This window comes from Aquarana catesbeiana, linkage group LG03, assembly GCF_042186555.1.
Source record: "Aquarana catesbeiana isolate 2022-GZ linkage group LG03, ASM4218655v1, whole genome shotgun sequence".
Taxonomy (NCBI): domain Eukaryota; kingdom Metazoa; phylum Chordata; class Amphibia; order Anura; family Ranidae; genus Aquarana; species Aquarana catesbeiana.
Window position 1 is genome coordinate 513,494,950 of NC_133326.1, and position 20,531 is coordinate 513,515,480.

Sequence of the window (20,531 nt, forward strand, 5' to 3'; positions counted from 1 at the left end):
AGAGGTTCAGACGTTTTTCTAGTTTTATGTAAAATGCATTTAACGATACGAAACCATGGACACATCTCCTAATTAGGTGCCTGCAGTTCAGCTCCAACTGCATTTTATGTATTTCTAGTAGACTTAACTGTACTGTAATTCCCTGCACACTAGAAAAACAAAAGGCGTAGAAGGTACTACATTGAGTTTTTCAAGCTGTGTAGCACAGCACACTGTTGTTAATCTAACACGTAGAGTATTAAATAATATACTGTACATAAAATATAATAGGTAGGACCTGACAATTTAGTTGTTGTTTATTTGTTGTCCAATGAGCAAGCTGGAGACAGGGGGGTGACAAAGGAAGCTGCTGTGAGGAAAAAAAACGAGCAATGCAATGTGACAGGAGTTTGGAAATTTAAAAAAAAAAAAAAAAAAAGTGTCTAAACAGACAAATATTTTGGCAGATAAAATAATTCACCCACATATACTTTGACTCTGATTTAGCGGTTTAGACTTCCAGGTGAGGTGCTAAAGAAATCTAGAGGCCAATGCTTAAGTGCTAAACAAGGACAGTATATTTAGATTACGTTACATATTTCTCTGCATGCAGATTCAGCAAGCAAAATTGACTCCTGGTAGCGCAGCATTTTTTTAAATGATTCTGCGCTGCATATGTGTGGCGGCACATATGCAGCAGAATAACAGAGAGAGTGAACCAGAGAACTCACTGGCATGTGTTTGTGTGTCTCTGTTTCACAGGCATTCAATGATAATCCAGCAAGTTATCTAGCTAGGATAGGATTAGCACTAGAATTAAAAAATAGTGTTGTCCAAAAGGTAGGCTATGTGCCCTTAGGGAGTTTTACTGCAAAGATTTCACGATTGACTGGCGTGTAACTTTAAACAACAATTTCTGAACTGTACAGAATACAAATGAAACAAGAGTCACTGCAAAAACCCTGACACACAGAGAGAATGGCTGAATAAATTATGTGTTTTATCTCTGGAAACACATGGTTGTCAGTGGATTTTTTTTTTTTTTTTAACAGATTAGCTAACTGATATACCTGGTGCATCTTCCAGCTTTTGATTCAACTCTTCCTCTCGGGGATGCAGGCACCATGCCAGGCAGTGGATCTCATCATCGTGTCCACGCAGACGATGGACCACATCTCCTCTGCGGCTGATATCTATGAGGACGATCATGCCGTCCTTGTACCTGGGAGAGATGAGACACATTACTAATGTTGATCCCAAGATAGCGGCATTTTCTACCAGTCACGTCACGTTCAGCTGCAGCTCTGGGCAGAATGAAAAAAATGGGCACGTTATAGCATTCATCATCCATGAATAGCTTTTTCCCTAGTTCAGACAGATGAGTTGTCTGGATAATGTCCATTGCTAGGCTGGTAAAACAAATATATTTGTTAAAAAGTGTCTTTCAAATTCAGAGGTCCTTATTTTAGAAGGTGCATAGTCATGTGTAAATTGCAGTATTCTGTTGTAACAAATTGTCAGTTACCTTTAAAAGGATAGAAAAGTGAAATGATAAAATATTGGCAATTCTTGTTCAACCAGCAGCACAGTGGCTAAGTGGACAGCACCAACTAGCAGCATTAGAGTCATTGGTTCAAATCCCATCCACGGCACTATTTGCCTGGGGTTTTTATGTTCACCCGGGAAGGGACTGTAATAAATAAATAAACCACTCTTGGGCAATAAAACAAACAAAAAACTTTCATGTAAACTTATTCCTAAATAATCATATAATGTTTGCATGCACTAAATGCCTTTGAACACTCAGATATTTCCTTAACCACTTCAGCCCTGGAAGGATTTACCCCCTTAATGACCAGGCCATTTTTTGAGATACGGCACTGCGTTACTTTAACTGACAATTGCGCGGGCAATTATACATAGATAGATATATTTTTTTTTTACTTTCTACTAGAATACATATCCATTAAAAAAAAAAAAAAAAAAAAAGTAAAAAAAAGAAAAAAAAATTCTTCATCAGTTTAGGCCAATATGCATATTTTTGGTAAGAAAAATCCTAATAAGCATACATTGAATGGTTTGCGCAAAAGTTATGGTGTCTACAAACTACAGGATAGATTTATGGACTTTTCATTTTTTTATTGTTTATACTGGTAATGGCGGCGATCAGCGATTTTTTGCGGGGTGACTGCGACATTGTGGCGGACAAATCTGACCCTAAATGACACTTTTTGGGGACTAGTGACACCAATAAAGTGATCAGTGCTAAAATGCACAGATCACTTTATAAATGACACTGGCAGGCAAGGGGCTAACATCAGGGGCGATCAAAGGGTTAAATGTGTTCCCTCAGTGTTTTTCAAACTGTGTGGGAGAAGTACTGACAGGAACAACACAGAGATCGCTGTTCCTAATTACTAGGAACAGACAATCTCCATGTTCTCCCCTGTCAGAATGGGAATCTGCCTTGTTTAGGAAGATCCCCGTTCTGTCTCTCTGTGAAGAGATCAAGGATGGCCGGCAGACATCGGGTCCATCCTCCTCAGTGCAGCGCGCGCCCACACTATCTATTGAGAACAGAAGTAACCAGTCCAATACTACAGGAAACTCCAGCACAGAGGTCAAGTGTACAAGTTGTTTCATGCACTTGCTAAGCAGTACTGAAAGAAACATAAAGAGACATGCACCAAGATAGGAAGGCATGAAAAACAAATACATTGCCAGAAATACTAACCCCTTTCCACTCAAGGAAAATATATTTGTTTGTGTCCTCATTGGAGAGATTTCTCTTAAAAGCGGACCTTCAGTAATTTTTTCAACTTTCCATCTATTAACTATTCTGCCCTTGTTGTTTTAGCTTTGGATAGTAAAACATTTTTTTTCTGGCAGTAAATACCTTATACAGTAAATATCTTATACAGCCCACTTCCTGTTTCTTGTATGGTAAAAAGCTTAGGCTTATGACATCATTGTGAGAGTTTGTCAGGAAGGGAGGGGGGATGAGTCATAAGAGAGCCAATGAAAGCTGCAGGGCTGCAGAGCTGGAGGTGTGCCTCTGTGTAAATCCAGGAAGTGAACAAGGCAGCAGCTTCAGCTGCCCATAGTTAAAATGGCTGCAGCCAGACTTCGTTTGAGGGAGATTTCTGCAGCATATTTGGCAAGTACAGAATCAGAGTATGTATAAAATAATATGCAAAGTCGTTGGAGGGAAGTTTCAGAGTGGCAAAGATGTTTTTATAACAAATTATGTGAGCAGACCGCAGTTCCTCTTTAATTTCTTGTCCTAAAAACATGAGGGGAAATGTTCCCATAAGGGACAGTGGTGCTGAATTACTAAAGGCAAATCCACTATGCACTTGGAAGTGTAGTCGCTGTAGATCTGGGGGGGGGGGGGGGGTATGCAAGGAAATAAAAAATAAATCAGCATTTTTGCTTGCACGTGATTGGATGATAGAAATCATCAGCACTTCCCTTCATTTTAGATCTTCCTCTCAGATCTTCAGCGACTGCACTTCCGAGTGAACTTGCACTGCACAGTGAATTAAGCCTTTAGTAAATCAAACCCATTGATGGCAATAAAACTAGATAAAGACTCTAACCCTCCCCTGCTCTATCCAAACTGTAAGAAAACAGTTTTGACTGAAGTTGGGCTTCCAATTGATCCAAAGATAGCTTCAGCTGGTGAAATTACATGCAAACCTTGACTTTACTTGTTAACCCCTTTCCATCAAGCCATGGCATTCCTTCAATAGGGTCTGTACGCCGGGAAGGATGGGCGATCATGTAACCACCGTGATTGGCTGTCACATGATCAGGAGCCAGTCCCGCTGGCTACTGATGTTAGTGTGGATAAAGAATTCCCTTTTATAGCTTGGTTTTTGTGCTGGGAGTTCACAGGGAGAGCGCTCTCAGTACAGAGATATTGGTGGTCCAGTGACGCATATGTGTGGCGTGTGAGCATTAAAGCTCACTCTTTTGCCACCACGCACTTGTGTTACACTGACGGCAACAGGTAAAAGTGAAGCTTGGCTTGTCACTTCCCATCTACTGAACTCCATTTTAATTGAAATGGAGTAAGGACTGAAGCTTGCATTTTATACTAAAAAGTTAAAGGTTTGAAATGCTGAAACTGCTACCGGGTTAACTTTTACCACGTCAACCAGTGAAAGTAGAAAAATGTCAGCAAGTGGTTTTAACAGGCTCAGGATATGATCACTTCCAGGTTCAGAGCTGTCATTCCTTGGCTGTTACAGCCAGGAAAGCAGCCAATCATGTACAAACTGTTTAACCTTTCCTCTGCCAGAACAGTTTTTAGGGCACACAAATATACACAATGTATTACCCATTTTTTTGGTAAAGTATAAAAGATGAGGTTGCTTCGAGTAAACAGATACCCAGCATATAAATTTTTTAATTTGTGCAAAGACAAACTTCGGCAGCCTAACGTTTCCACAGGCAATGCATTAAAGCGTTGGTAAAGTACCCCTACAGTTTAATTTTTACTGTGCATACTAGCACTGCACATTATGACAGACTTGCCTGTAAAGTGGATCCCTCCAGCGTCCCAGCGCTGTCAGGGCATCCATCTTCACCCAGTCTTCCTTCCAGGTTAAAGTGCGCCAGCAGTTTGAATGGACAAGCAGCAATGGCGCTACTCCTGCGCATGGGAGTCACAATTATGGCACAGCGCTCTAAATAGACAGCATACTCGAGTGTGCCGTCCATTGAGAGCGCAGTGTGAATGGACCTTTAATGTCATTGACCGCTACAAATGTGAATATCTCCTAAACTGTGCATGTTTAGGAGATATTTATTGTACCTACAGGTAAGCCTTATTATAGACTTAGCTGTAGGTAGAAGTAAAAAAGCAGACTTTACTACTGCTTTAAAAGCCCCTACAGGTCATCAGTTTAGAATTAACTGTGAATAATGGCCCTAGAATTAATCCTGTCACTCTTCAAACGTAGACTACCCAGACGGCTGCGTTTACGTTTATGTGCCTCAAGGGCCAGGGAAAGTGGCATCTGAAACCAGAAGTGACATTTTACATGTTTATTTGGGTTCATTCTAGCTAGGGAAGCTAAGCAAAACGGATGTTCACTGTCTCCTTCCTCTCCAGCCAGAGACACCCACGGTAGTACAGCCATTGGTTACTTTAATTAGAAAGCCGTCAGCCGATATGCGGAGTGTAGATAAACACTCCTGGCAGCTGCTGCTGCCGCCATCGCTGTACGGCTGTGTCAGTAAAAATGTTAAAGCACCACCTATGATAAATTTTAGGTACTACACTTTGTCACCATTTCACATGCGACACAATTTTGAGTTTTGGCATGCTCGGTATCTTTTTACTCTACGGAACGCCATCTTTTAGATTTTACCAAGAAATTGGGTATTATATTGCGTTTGTATGCACTAAAATTCATTTTTAGTAGATTTTTTTTCCAGAAAATCTGTGCTTGATAAACAGTTTCGTAGGTATTGTGGGACATAAAAATTCCAATACCCACCACCCAGGGCCTCTGCTTTCAAAAAATATATAAATATTTGGGGTCCTAAGTAATTTTCTAGGAAAAATGTGGATTTTAATCTGTGTTGGAAAAATTGCCCTTGGACAGCAACTAATTAACCACTTGCTTACTGGGCACTTAAACCCCCCTCCTGCCCAGACCAATCTTCAGCTTTCAGCGCTGTCGCACTTTGAATGACAATTGTGCGGTCATACAACACTGTACACAAATGACATTTTTATCATTTTTTCCCCACAAATAGAGCTTTCTTTTGGTGGTATTTGATCACCTCTGCGGTTTTTATTTTTTGTTAAAAAATTTTAAAAACAGAATTCTAAAAAAAAAAAAAAAAAAAAAAATTAGATTTTTTATATTTTGATATAAAATTTTGCAAACGGGTAATTTTTCTCCTTCTTTGATGTATGCTGATGAGGCTGCACTGAGGGGCACAGATAGGCTGCACTGATGGGGACCGATAAGGCTGCACTGGTGGGCACTGAGAGGTGACACTGAAGGGCATTGATAGGTGGCACTGGTGGGCACTGATAGCTGGCAGTGATGGGCACTGATGGGTGGCAGTGATGGGCACTGATGGGTTATACTGATAGCCAGCACTGCTAGGTGGCACTGATTGACACCAATGGTGGGCATTGATAGGTGGTACTGGCAGGGGGTACTGATTGGCACAGATGAGCCTCCTTCCTCTTCGGGACCCTTGCACATACTTTATACTAAAAAAAAAAAAAAAAACAAAAAAAAAAAAACACTATTACCGAGCTTTTGTGTACACACTGACAGCTGATCACGTGGTAAGAGGCCAGGATCAGCCCCTTACTCGGATCTGTGATCACCCAAGTCTCGGTGATTACAGCGCGCGCCCTGCAGGAGCGTGCAAAGGGGAGGACGTCATATGACAGCCTCCCGGAAATTCAGGTCTGCGCTGTAGCAGTCATTCGGCTATGGCCCCAACGTCAAGTGGTTAAAGAATCAAAATTACATTTTGGATATGGTCAAAAAGTCAATTCAGAAAATGTCAAAAGGAAAGTAAAAGGAAAGAAATTTTCACTGTAAAATGGAGAATTGTGATTAGCAAACATACCCCACAGCTACCAGATCCTCCTGGTGTGGAGAGCAAGAAAGGCAGAATATGGTCCTCGGTTCGGGAAAGAACTGCTGTCCATCATTGCGGTTACTCCAAAAGCAAACCACTATTCCCTTCTCATCCCCAGTCACCAGCAAGTCCTTTACCAGAGGAGACCAGTGCAGGGCAGAGATTGTGCTCTGTAAGAACAAAAAAACAAAACAAAAAACACCATGATCACATTGTCTGCTTACTTCTAACCAGCAGAAAACAGAGTTAGGTACCTGGTAACTCTTTTTCTAAGAAGTCTTCCAGGGCAGCATCCGAGAGATAGGCTCCTCCTTCCTGCAACAGGAAACACATTAGTCCACCATTATAAATTTGTTATTTTTACCTGTGTGCCTCAGTAGTATTAAAGCACCGAAGAACACTCAATAAGCCAATATGTCCCCACAATACTTGGTACTATTGCTTAGGGTGGGAACTAGTGCTGCCCTGGAAGACTTCTTAGAAAACGAGTTACCAGGTACCTAACTCTGTTTTCTCGAATTGTCTTCCAGGGCAGCATCCGAGAGGATGTATCAAGCAATAATTACTGGGGTGGGGATAAGGCCTGGAGCACATTGCGATCAAATGTCTGGTCTTGACTGGACAGCTGGTCAATGCGGTAGTGCATCGCGAAGGTACTAAAGCTCGACCATGTCGCTGCCCTGCAGATCTGCTCCGGTGTTGCTCCTGGCCTCTTTGCGACCGAGGCTGCCCAGGCTCTGGTCATGTAGGCTTTGACCCCACTTGGGGGGGGGCAAGGTTTTTTGCCGATAGGCCATCTGTACGGCAAGCTTTAGCCATCGTTTTTTTCAATGCCCGTTTTCCTATTGACTCCTGCATGGATATTTTTCTTACGTCTAGCTTGTTGTATGTGTCTCTTTTCTTGCTGTCCACTGACTTAGGAAGAGATGGGATAACCACATTCTGCGTCCTGTGGAAGCTGGAAAAGAGACTTTTGGTAGAAAAGCTGGGTTTGTCGAGAGGACTATTTTATCTGTCTGGATCAGGCAGTAGGGTCCATCATGTAAAAAAAGCTTGAATTTCACTTAGCGCTCTTAGTGGCTGATGCTAGGGCCACTAAGAGCGCAGTTTTTAGTGTAAGATTTTTTTATGAGCACTCCTTCAGTAGTTCGAATGGATGGAGAGAGGAATCCTCAGAGCACCGTGGAGGAGGTCCCATGCTGGAGTTCTGCCGACTTTCGCAGGTGGCTGACTGGCCCCTGTGAAAGGAGATCCCGTAGGTCTGGCATTTTTAAGTGTGGCTGGACACTGAGATTTTTCAAGTGACTGAACCATGCTCTCTGGGGCCAGTGGGGTGCTACAGGTATCACTGCTGCCCTTTTTTCCCTGATTTTTTGGATCACCTTTGGTATTAGAGCGGTCAGAGGAAATGCATAACACAGCTGGTGTGCCCAGCTTTGATTGAATGCGTCTACACCGATGTTACCATCTGTGGGATCCAGCGAGAGGAACCTTGGCAGTTTCAGGTTTGTCTTTGGGGCGAACAGATCTACCTCGGGCACTCCCCAGGTTTGCGTGATCCACAAGAAGGTTGCTTGGTTTAGAGACCACTCTGTTTTATGCTCTTTCAACTGCCAGCGTGTTGTCTATCCCCTATAGGTGGATGCCCGAGATCTGAGGTCTATCTCGGCCTATGACAGAATTGCTTCTCTCAGGCTCATCAAATGAGGGGATTTTGTCCCTCCTTGCCTGTTCCGGTATGCCACCGTCGTGGTGTAGTCTGACTGTATCCGAACATCTCTACCCTAGATAGCTGGTTGAAATGCTCTCAGGGCTTCCTCTACGGCTTTTAATACCCTCATATTTGAGGAGGCTTGAGACCATGTAGAGTTCCATTTCCCCTGTGTACAGAGATCCCCCATGTGCGCTCCCATTCTAGGGTACTGGCGTCTGTGGTGATCCTCACAGGGTTGGCTTGTGTCCATCTGCTCCCCTCGGTGCAACAGTGCGGATTGAGCCACCACTGAAGATATTGTTTGACCAACCAAGGGACATGAATGGAAATCTCTAGGAATGATGAGTCGCCATCTCACTGGGTCAAAATGCGATTCTGTAGAGGCCTTATGTGGAGCTGTGCCCAAGTGATGGCTGGGATCGAGGACGTCATCAGTCCTACCACTGCCTTGTTCTTTTCTTCCGTCAGAAAGGTTTTGGTAACTCTGGCGTCTAGCACATATCCCAAGTATACCACCTCTGGCTTGGGGTCAGCTGCGACTTTGCTGTACTTACTATCCACCCCAGGTTTTGTAGATAGGACATACTTGCGCAGAGGTTGTTTTCTAGGTTCTTCTCTGTAACTGCAAAGAACAGCAGATCGTCTAGGTATGGTACCACGCCCTATGCCTTGCTGTCTCAGGCCATTTAGAGCTTCTGCCATAATCTTTGATTAGATCCTGGGTGCATAAGAGATGGCGAAAGGCAAAGATGTGTACTGCAGATGCCGGCCTCCTGGATCGTGAACTTTAGGTATCTTTGATGACTTTTCTTTATGAGCACATATAGGTATGCATCTTGCAAGTCTATTGTGGCCATGAATAACACCCCCCCCCGGTGGGATATTCCTGACCGAATATAAGAATTGCATCCTGAATCTATTGTATCTTATCCTTCTGTTGAGCAGCTTGAGGTTCAGTATGAGCCTTGGTTTGCCTGATGAATATATGTGAGTAAAACCCTGTTTTCTCTTCTTCTTGTGGGACATGACAAATCACTTTCTGGGTCAACAGGATTTCCAGCGCCTCTAGAAAAGCCTTTGCACGGTCTACGTCCCATGGAAGTGTGGTTACTAGGTACCTGGCTGGGGGGCGGGAGGAAAACACTATTGCGTAGCACTCTGCTATAGTGCGGCGGAAAAATTATTTTTTTTGTAGCTTCCTTCCACTGCTGTAAAGGCTGCCAGCCTGCCCCTTACCTGAAGACCATCATTGTTTTTTGTTATTTGGGTTGGGAGGCTTGAGGATAAAGTCTCCCTTGCCTTTCTTGTTTTGCGGTCCCCATCGGTTTTTTGGTCTCCTGGACTGACAAAATGGTGCATTCCCCTGCTTCTTTTTAGCTTGGGGGAAGCCTTTGTTCTTCAATGTGGTCCTGTCCAGGACTGTTTCCAGGTCTGGCCCGAACAGCAAATCTCCTGTGAATGGGATCTCGCACAGCCTATTCTTGGAGGCGATCTCCTCTTCCCATTACTTCAGCCACAGGTCTTTCCTGGCTGAATTCACTAAGGTCGTGGCCCTTGAAGATATTCTTACCATTTCAGCCAAGGCATACACTAGGAAAGAAGCCACTCTGGTTAGTGTGGGAATGGCCCTCACTAACTCCTTCCTTGGCGTGTCTCCTTCTAGCAACTCTTCCAGGTGAGTCAGCCAGACTAACAGGGTGCGAGTTGTACAGGTGGAGGCTATCGCCGGATTCAAATTCGCCACCTCTGCTTCCCATGCCCTTTTCAGTAGCGCCTCTATTTTCTTATCCAATGGATCATTTAAGGTCTCTGCATAATCAAATGCTAAGTCGGATTTGTTTGTGACTCTCACGAGGGAGGCATCCACTTTGGGACATTTCGCCCAAGTCTTGGTGTCTTCCTCTGCAAATGGATACTTTCGCTTGACGGCGGCTGTATGAAGAGCTACTTTTCTGGCTCTTCCCACTTCCTCTGGACTATGTTTGATGCACCAAAAACGTTCTGGGTTCCCTGGGCTGCAATCCCTTGTACATCTTGCTGTGCAGGGAAAGCTCTGCGGCTTTTTGCTCTTTGATAAAAAATGGGAAAAAGGCTTTTCTTATTTTGTTTACAGAGATATATTTTTTTAAAGTTGTACTTCTGCTTGTCAAAATGCAATATTTTTATTTGTTTATGAAACTTATTTATATATAAATAAAAAGACATTATATATATATATATATATATATATATATATATATATATATATATATATATATATATATATATATATATATATATATATATATATATATATATATATATATCACATAAAAAGACGTTATATATCACAACAGCTAAATCTGTGACTGTAGTGCATGTTCAAATCTTAAAGCGGAGGGCCACCCTAAAATAAAAAATTGCATTAATATTCTTAAAAAAAAAAAAACATTTGAAATTGTTTTAACTTACCCGAAACCCCTGTTGCTAGGCAGTCTTACTAATCTGTCTCTTCCTATTCTGCAGCGCACATGTGTGTCCCAGAAAACAACGGAGCCATTCACAAAGAGCCACGCGACTCGCGCATGCGCAGTAGGAAACGGGCAGTGAAGCTGCAAGGCTCCACTGCTTGTTTCCCTTCGTTAAGATTGAGGCGCCGGCAGCCGTTCCGAAGGACGGATTGGCCTTGGGGGGCCGACATCGCGGGCTCGCTGGACAGGTAAGTGTCCTTATTAAAAGGCAGCAGCTACAGTGTTTGTAGCTGCTGACTTAAAAAAAAAAAAAAAAAAATATTGCGGCCGAAACAACCCTTTAAAAAGGAGAATTCCAGCCTGAGCTTTTTTAGGCTGGGCTTCTCCTCTGGGTCACAGGAGTGCAAATCGTTTTGCACTCCTGTGACCCATTTTCAGCAGAGAGCGGTCTGAAGTCCGCTCTCAGATTACGTTACAGCCATCAGTCGAGGCAGCGCGTCATCCCGAAGTCTGGATCCGCCAGCTGCCTTGATTGATGGCAGTCTCAGCCCCTCCACAGCTCAGCGCTCAGTGAGCATGGAGACGCTGACTGACAGTCAGCAGCTTTCCTCTTGGGGATCTGTGAGAACCGAGCCATCGGCGGTGTTCGTGGCACAGTTCTCAGTGCAGAGACGACCAGGGTTTGATGCTCCATCCACCAAGGTAAGTACGAATCAAAAAAAAAAACAAAACAAAAAAACTCCCATAATTCTCTTTTAATACCATAAATAATAACATATTATTAGATTTTTACTCCAGGAGTATATAGTAAGTTTTGAAATTCTAGAGAAATGCCTAATTAATTCATAATATATATATAAACCCATTACATTTTAGTCGACTAAAATGTACTGTAGATGTTAGTCGACTAAAACAATTTAGATGAATAAAATATGACTAAAACTAAAATGGCATTTTAGTCAAAAGACTAAAACCTAAATTGAAATTTGACGTCAAAATTAATACTGCTGCCAATGTCTGTGCTGAACGTCCAGGCGTAAACTTAGTTCCTTATAAAAATTCCCTGCAAAGAGTGACACAACTGTGCTCATTGAGAGGGGATGAGCAATTTGTGTCACCACATTAATTTGTGAAACCAGTATTGTTCTACAGGTATGTTTAGCAACTTGCAGAGCGTTATATTTAAAACAACGTGCCTAGAACAATGGAAATTAAATGACATTAAATAAATAAGAACTTTTTGGTTTACAAGTTTAGGAGTACTTGGGTTATGCTGCCATTTCCAGGTAAAGGGACACAGGCCAAAAAAAGACTGAAGCAAAGGAAGGGAGAAAACAGCGCAGACCTCTGGTGTAGTAAAAGGATCAAAGGGCTTTAATAAAAACAACACATTATGTACTCACAAAATAAAGAAAGAGTGCGTATAGTCCACGAGAAAGAGCCCACTGAACACACAACACAGTAACAAGGAAAGGATGGATTAGCAGCCACAGTGTCCAGATCACCGTGTGGCCAGCTGACAGGTGAAGAGCTAGGATGGATGCCAGAAATCTCTGCTGCTCCTGCTTGGCTTGCTCAATAACAAGGACAGCTCTCAGTAGACAATGTCTCCTGTAAAAGTGGGGTCGCAGGACGAGTTTCAAGGACTCCTCTTCTTCAGCCAAGCTGAAGATCCTTCTAGGGCTGGTTCATACTGGTGCGATGCCAGACATTGCATGTGAATCGTCCCGCGCTGCTGTGCAGATCACATGCGATGTCTCTGCGATGCAAATTCAGCCATACAGACTGTATAAATATAAAGAGAACAGTGCAGAGCTGGACAAATATCATGAATGAAGAGTATTGTGAAAATAGTGTTGAAAAATAAAATAAAGAATTAAGCAACAGTAGTAAATAACACCTAATATTAATGACTAGTGAAAAAAAAAACATTCAAATCAAAAGTCCATAAGTGATGAAGAAGCAAGTACAGTGAATGCAAATAAAAGTTCTGAATTATGATGTGAGTGAAGTCCAAAAGTTATTCCATGCGGAGTTCTGGATCAGTAATCCACCGCCAGTACTGCCCACCACCTGGTGATAAAGTAATGAAGGCTTAGCAGAGAGCCAGCGACTGCCCTTACTCAGGGGGGTCAAAACAGGCTTAGTAGAGGGAAATGTAGGATGAACTTCGAGGGATGTCCCTTGAGAGGCTCTGTAGGGAATCTTGCCAACCTGCTTCCTGGGCGACTACTCAGCAACAGCAGGGCGCCAATTCGGAAGATGTGGTCCCAAAGATACTTCCTTTTTGCTCTCATAGATCAGCGTTGTCTGTGTTTCCCAGGCAGAGAGTGGGAGTGTCCTGCAGGACCCTCAGGGACACAACCCCCCTGGACTTATAGAGCATCCCAACAACGGGTTTACCTGGTATACAGTACCTGGGGGAGATCACTACCCAGAGGATCCAGTGACGAGCAGTAGCGTTACAGGCCATCCATGCTCTTGTATGCAGGGTCCTGGAACATTCATGACATGCTGGCCGTTGTGACCAATACAGATAAATACCACCCTGTGTTAGGAATAGGGCAGGATTTATGGAAATCAAAGTCCAGAAAAGATCTTCAGGGAGGCACATCCATCGTATAATGGACACTGGCTAAAAACTAAGGCTTAGCTGAGCTGGAAGGGGTTATGCCTGGGCCAGGATTCCTGCCTTTATTTGGCCAGTGCCCATTCACCTGAAAGTCACAGCACAAGTAGTCATTAATTGGAACTCCACTATGTACTGTGTATGATTAGGAATTATTTTTATTTTTGACCAAAAAAAAAACACTTCTAGAAGAGTTATAGGATTATATTTTTTGTAGAAAGAAAAACAAGTGCTAATCAAAACACAAGATTCAGTAATAAATCACAATAAAACAACTATTTAATAAAAAGGTTGCACTATTAAAAATAAAAATAAAAGCATACTGATCCAAAAACTATCTTCCCTTCACATAACAAGCTCTGAAGTAATGCTTTTAGATGAGACAATGCTGCTGCTCACAATTAACAAAACAAGAAATTCAATTAGCATATATATATAACCTGAGGTTGTTTGCTGCCAGTTAATAAACTGGACTAAAATTCTCCTTGTTTCATAGAAATGCATTTATGGAGAACCTACCCGGTGGAGTTTGTGCTCGGTCACAGTGCTCTTTGTGTGAGTGTCCCACACCTTCACAATCCCATCATCAGAGCTGCTGGCACAGATGTGAGCCTGACCAGAGAAGTGGGAGAAGGCAAATCCAGAAACCCTCTCTGTATGTCCAACCAGCTCCCCTGAAAAAAAAAAAAAAAAAAAAAGGATTCCTTATTAAGAGGAACACAACTACAATGGCCACGTGTGTGTGCAAAATAAAGTAAAAAAATAAATATACACACACACACACACACACACACTATATTTGTTTTTTTTTAAAAGGGAAACTGTAGGAAGCATAGCTGCTTTTACTACTTCATTGGTTTCTGTACTCTGTGAGGCACTTACTTAGAATACGTACATAGATTAGCAGTGCTAATACCACTCCTAAACTGCATACAATTTGTATTTCAGGTCAGTGTCAGCTCTATATCACTCTCTTTAAGGTTTCCTTTAAAAGGGTAACTCCACTTTAATGTGGAAAAAAATATTAAAAATAAAAAAATAATTAAGCAGATTAAGGCTGAAACAACTAATCAACATAATCGATTATGAAAATAGTTGTCAACTATTTTCATAATTGATTAGTTGGTCAGCCGATTAGTTGACCTGCATATAGAATGCATTATTTGTTTACATATCAGAAAATACAGTGCAGTACACCGTGCATACATGTCAGTATACACAGTGCAGCACACATACAGCTCAGTACACCGTGCATACATGTCAGTATACACAGTGCAGCACACATACAGCTCAGTACACCGTGCATACATGTCAGTATACACAGTGCAGCACACATACAGCTCAGTACACCGTGCATACATGTCAGTATACACAGTGCAGCACACATACAGCTCAGTACACCGTCCATACATGTCAGTATACACAGTGCAGCACACATACAGCTCAGTACACCGTGCATACATGTCAGTATACACAGTGCAGCACACATACAGCTCAGTACACCGTCCATACATGTCAATATACACAGTGCGCAGCTCACATACAGCTCAGTACACCGTCCACACATGTTAGGATACACAGTAAAGCTCAGTACACCATCCATACATGTTAGTATACACAGTGCAGCACACATACAGCTCAGTACACCGTCCATACATGTCAGTATACACAGTGCAGCACACATACAGCTCAGTACACCGTGCATACATGTTAGTATACACAGTGCAGCACACATACAGCTCAGTACACCGTCCATACATGTCAGTATACACAGTGCAGCACACATACAGCTCAGTACACCATTCATACGTGTCAATATGTGCCTGAAAACTTCATAATGTTTGAGGAGCAAAGCCTTGTGGGACATGTAGTCCTGGCAGGAGAAGGAACGTAATTTAAAGTAATTCTAAATGCATACTTTTTTTTTTTTTTTTTTGCTATAGCAGCACTCTATACTGTACTTTGCAGCTTGCTGTAGGGGCACTCTGAAGGCAGGAGGAGCCATAAGCTCCAGTGGGGGAATCCAAAAGAGGAGAATCAGGGCTGCTCTTTGCAAAACTATTACACAGAGCAGGTAGGTATGAATGGACTCAGAGAAGGCGATAGTCTGGAGGAATATAAGGCATTATAATTACATGTAATACAATTAAATATTCGGTTGAAAATTCTTTGTACAGTCGAATGGACGAATGTCATTTGCAAATTTCACTTGCTTTTAAAATGAAAGTAATTTCTCAACAAAAACCACACACTGTCTAAAAAATGTGTTCGATCGGAAAAAGTTTTCCGTTTAGCTCCTTTAAATTTTCCTTTCACTGTGAGCAAAAATGAATGTCGACTTGACCCCACTAACGATTAGAAAATCGAACAAACATTCTTTAAATAAATATTTTTGAAGGAAAAGTTTGTGTATGGGAAGCATAAGTGCCAGCAGGAGCAGGTAGTTTGTATACAGCTCCCTGCCTATGACAAGGGAGAGGGAGTCTGTCATGCATAATATTATATTACAGTCACGTCTGAAAATGCGCAAAACAGCATTTTAGGTCTTTTTTTTTTAAAAATGTCTTTGAATGAAAATTTTGATCTTGGGAGGTGAAAGCATGTGACCTCTCATTAAAACTGTCAGTCATTAGGCCCAGACAATGTCACATTAAGAAGGGAGGGATCATTATTATTACCTGTAAGCTCAAACACCTTGCATTCCGTCAACCAACAGCGAGGAAAGTGCTATGAAAAGTGAGTATATCTAATGTGCGAGTTTTACAGCCACACACAATTTTAAGTCTTCACATATTTAGTATCTCTTCACTCAACTAAGTTTTATCTTTTATATTTTACAGAAAATTTAGAAGATTTTATCGTTTGGGTGCACTAAATTTATTGAAGTGCATTATTTACTTGAAAATATTGATTTGAGAAACAGTTGAGCCAATATTGACAGACAAAAAGATGCAACTAGTCGGTGGGTCCTATGGGTAATATTTTAGGGCTTTAAGTGCATTTCATTGTAAAAACATTTTATCATGTGGGAAAATCTAGAAGAAAAATAAGGCGCATCCAGTGAAAAGGTTTAAATAAACCTTTTCACTTTGCTATGAATGGAGAGGGTGACAGAGTCTCTTTAAATTAAGGTACAATACAATGGTTCAATACACTTAAACTAGAGCAATTTTTTTTATGTGGTGATAGTAAGCGCTGTTTTTTTTAACGTGTATCTACAAGCCTATAGAACACCTTACCAGTAGGTACAGTGAATGTCTCCTAAACTTGCTTAGGAAATATTCGCACTGTATACAACCGGTGATGTCACTGGCGCATACGCTCTGAAGAGACAGCATACCCGTGCCGACCCTTCAGTGTTTCATGCCGCAGTCTGTGACTCTTGCGCGCATGCACGTGAGTGACGTCACCACGGCCAATCAGCCGGCAGGAGCATGTGCACCCGGAAGGAAAACAGGGTGTAGATGGAAGCCCTGTCAGCGGTGACAGTGCGTCACTGGAGGGCTTCATTCTAAGTTAAAGGAGAAGGTCAGCCAAAGCTCGTTTGGTTGGGATTCTCCTATGGTACACAGGAGTGCAATTCGTTTTGAAGTCCGCTCTCTGCTGACATCACAGGAATCAGTCCAGACACCGCGTCATCCTGACAATGGAAGTCTGGATACACCAGGTGCCTGGACTGACACCCCGCTCAGCCTCTCAGCGAGCCGCCCCCTCTCTACAGGAGGGAGATGAACAGAGAGTTGTGACAGACAAAAGAAGTTGTGACAAAAAGAAGGAAACCCTTACTTCTCTTTTAAGGATTTCATAATGTGCTAGTATGCAATGCATACTAGCACATTATGACATTGTCCTTTTTTTTTTTTAAAGGTGCGGTTTACTACCGCTTTAAAGCCCCAGAACATTATATATTTTCTGAAAGCAGAGGCCCTGTACAATAAAAAAGGTGATGGTTGCAAATTTTTAGGTCACATGATATTTGCGCAACTGTTTATTAAGCACAAATTTTCAGGAAAAAATATAATAAAATTAATTTTAGTGCAAAAAACACTATATAATACAAATTTTTGGTTAAAATATAAAAGATGAGGTTGCATTGAGTAAATAAATACCAAACATTCTATGTCCCAAAATTGCATCCACCTATGATATCGCAAAAAACTCCAGTGCCCAAAAATCATCATGGGTGATGCTTTAAAAGCCTTTACAGCTCATCAGTTTAGGAGCTCTTGTGCTAGAATGATTGTTCTTACTCTGACGATCGCAACGATATGTCACACATGTGGTGCAACTGCGGTTGCATACGCTTGCACACCCTGGGCTTGCCTATGTAATAGCATTGGGCAGGTAACATTTACTCTTTAAAGGAGACACTGGGGTCTAATAGACCCCAAAGTCTCCCCTGCCCTTCATGCCATTTAACCAAGCACAATTCGGCTTGGTTAGATGTGTCCCCTGGCTGTACTGGCCAGGAAATGGTGCATCTGAAATCAGAAGTGAAGTCACTTCCGGCTTCATTGTTTACATGGGAGATCGAGGCATGGGATTTGCCTCAGTCCTACATCACCGATGGATTTGCCAGCGCTGCCCCATTAATTTCAATGGGCAGGGGTGCTTTAGGAGCGGTGTATACACCGTTCCTACGGCGCTGCAAAGATTTAAACTTTTTAAAAACTTAAAATTGTTTGCAAACCTCAGACATGAAATCTTAAACCACAGATTTCCATAGTGTTATTTGCCTCAAGCACTAAGTGTCATTTCTCTCTGCTGTCTAGTTCCTCTGTTATCAGCAGGAGTCACTTCTGACAAGTTTTCCTAACACCAAGAGCTAAAAAGGTGACAGGGGAAAGATCTCCAGCACACAGCTTGTGATCGACAGCCACAGCTTCCTGTGAGCAGTGTAGAGGGGGGTTCCTTCCCTCTAATCAGCCCCTAGAGCACATGTAAACTGCAGCTCTCCCCTCCCTGTTTTATGGGTCTGTGAAAAAAAAAAAAAATAGGATTTTTTAAAACAGCTTACCTGTAAAATCCTTTTCTTTTGAAGGACATCACGAGACACAGAGCCACAGTAATTACTGATGGGTTATATAGGGTATCACTGGTGATTGGACACTGGCACACCCTATCAGGAAGTTCAACCCCCTATATAATCCCTCCCCTTGCAGGGATACCTCAGTTTTGTAGCCAAGCAATATAGTGTATTAGAAGAGGGGTGGGACCTCTGTGTCCCGTGATGTCCTTCAAAAGAAAAGGATTTTACAGGTAAGCTGTTTTAAAAAATCCTATTTTCTTTCTCGAACATCACGGGACACAGAGCCACAGTAATTACTGATGGGATGTCCCAGAGCAATGCTACCTGAGGGGGGGGAAACCACAACCAAGTAGGGTGCAATCAGACCTGAGGACCCTGTACCGCTGCCTGCAGCCCACTACGCCCAAAGGCGATATCCTCATGCCTTCTCACATCCACCTGATAGAATCTGGTGAATGTATGGACTGAAGACCAGGTTGCGGCCTTGCAGATTTGAGCCATAGAGGCTCGGTGATGCACTGCCCAAGAAGCAACAATAGCCCTTGTGGAATGTGCCCTGATCTGAAACGGAGGGATCTTCTGTTTCAAACCGTAAGCTTGAATGATCAACTGTCGAATCCATTTAGAAACGGTAGCTTTTGACGCTGCCTGTCCTCTATTGGGACCCTCTGGCAGCACAAACAAAACATCCGTCTTGCGGATCTGAGCAGTTGCCCCAAGATAGGCCTTAACTGCTCTTACTACATCCAATGAATGTAGAGATCTCTCTTCCGGAGAACAGGGATCTGGAAAAAAGGAAGGCAGAACAATGTCTTGGTTTAAACGAAAATCAGAAACCACCTTTGGTAAAAAACTAGGATGAGGGCGCAGTACCACTCTATCCTTGTGTATAATCAAATAAGGCTCCTTACAGGAAAGGGCTGCTAATTCTGAAACTCTTCCAGCAGAAGAGACGGCCACCAGAAAAATTAACTTCCTTGTCAACAAGACCAAAGGAATCTGACTTATTGGTTCAAAAGGCTGTTTCTGTAACACAGCCAGGACCAAGTTCAAGTCCCAGGGGTTATGGGGCGCTTTAACCGGAGGATTAAGACGCATCACCCCCTGTATAAAGTTTCGGACCAAAGAATGCGAAGCAAGTGGCCGTTGAAATAATACCGATAAAGCCGAGACCTGGCCCTTGATGGTACTCAAGGTCAGCTTCATATCTAATCCTAATTGTAGAAAATCAAGAATTCTACCTATGACATATTTCCTGGGATGCCAACCTCTGGATTCACACCAGGATACATAAGCTTTCCAGACTCTATGTTAAATCATTCTGGAAGCTGGCTTCCTTGCATTAATCAAGGTAGATATGACAGGACCTGAAAGCCCGCAATTTTTCAGAACTTGGGTCTCAATAGCCAAACCGTCAAATTTAGCGTTTGTAAGGCAGGATGGAACACTGGACCTTGAGATAACAGGTCTGGGCGTACCAGGAGAGTCCACGGGGAACCCACCATCATCCTTACTATTTCTGCATACCAATTCCTGGGCCAAGCGGGGGCCACTAGAAGTACCGACTGCCTTTCCTGATCCTGATCCTGCGAAGGAGTCGTGGCAGTAGCAGAATAGGCAGGAATGCGTAAATCAGTGAGAACTGATGCCACGGAATCACCAACGCATCCGTCCCGCATGCAAGAGGATCCCTCGTCCTTGCCACAAATCTGTCTTTTTGTTGAATCGGGATGCAAAGAGATCTACATCTGGGACCCCCCATCTTTGGCATATGGCCCAAAAGACATCGGGGTGTAGAGACCATTCCCCTGGGAGTAACTGCTGGCGACTTAGATCTCTATCCCTGGAATAAAAACTGTCGATATGCATGGCACATGCCTCTCTGTCCAGACTAAGATCTGGTTCACCTCCTTTTGAGCAGCTCGGCTCCGGATACCTCCCCGATGATTGACATAAGCCACTGCTGTGGCATTGTCGGACTGGATCCTGACCGGGCAGCCCTGTAACCTGATAGTCCAGGCTTTTAGGGCTAGATATACCGCCCGGATCTCCAGAATGTTGATGGGTAAGGTCCTCTCTGTCTTGGACCATATCCCCTGAACCGCAGACTGT

At 42.7% G+C, this 20,531-nt stretch overlaps 1 protein-coding gene across 2 annotated transcripts in view; it reads right to left on the reverse strand.

Moving 5' to 3' along the window:
* Positions 1-20,531, reverse strand: part of GEMIN5 (gem nuclear organelle associated protein 5) — a 203,428-nt gene that overhangs the window by 168,732 nt on the left and 14,165 nt on the right. For both annotated transcript variants that reach the window (XM_073621159.1, XM_073621158.1), the window contains exons 3-5: positions 13,910-14,064; positions 6,586-6,767; positions 1,050-1,201 (exon numbers count right to left, since the gene is read on the reverse strand). In XM_073621159.1, coding sequence (XP_073477260.1) covers positions 1,050-1,201; positions 6,586-6,767; positions 13,910-14,064 — 489 coding nt within the window. The remainder of the gene's footprint in view (positions 1-1,049; positions 1,202-6,585; positions 6,768-13,909; positions 14,065-20,531) is intronic.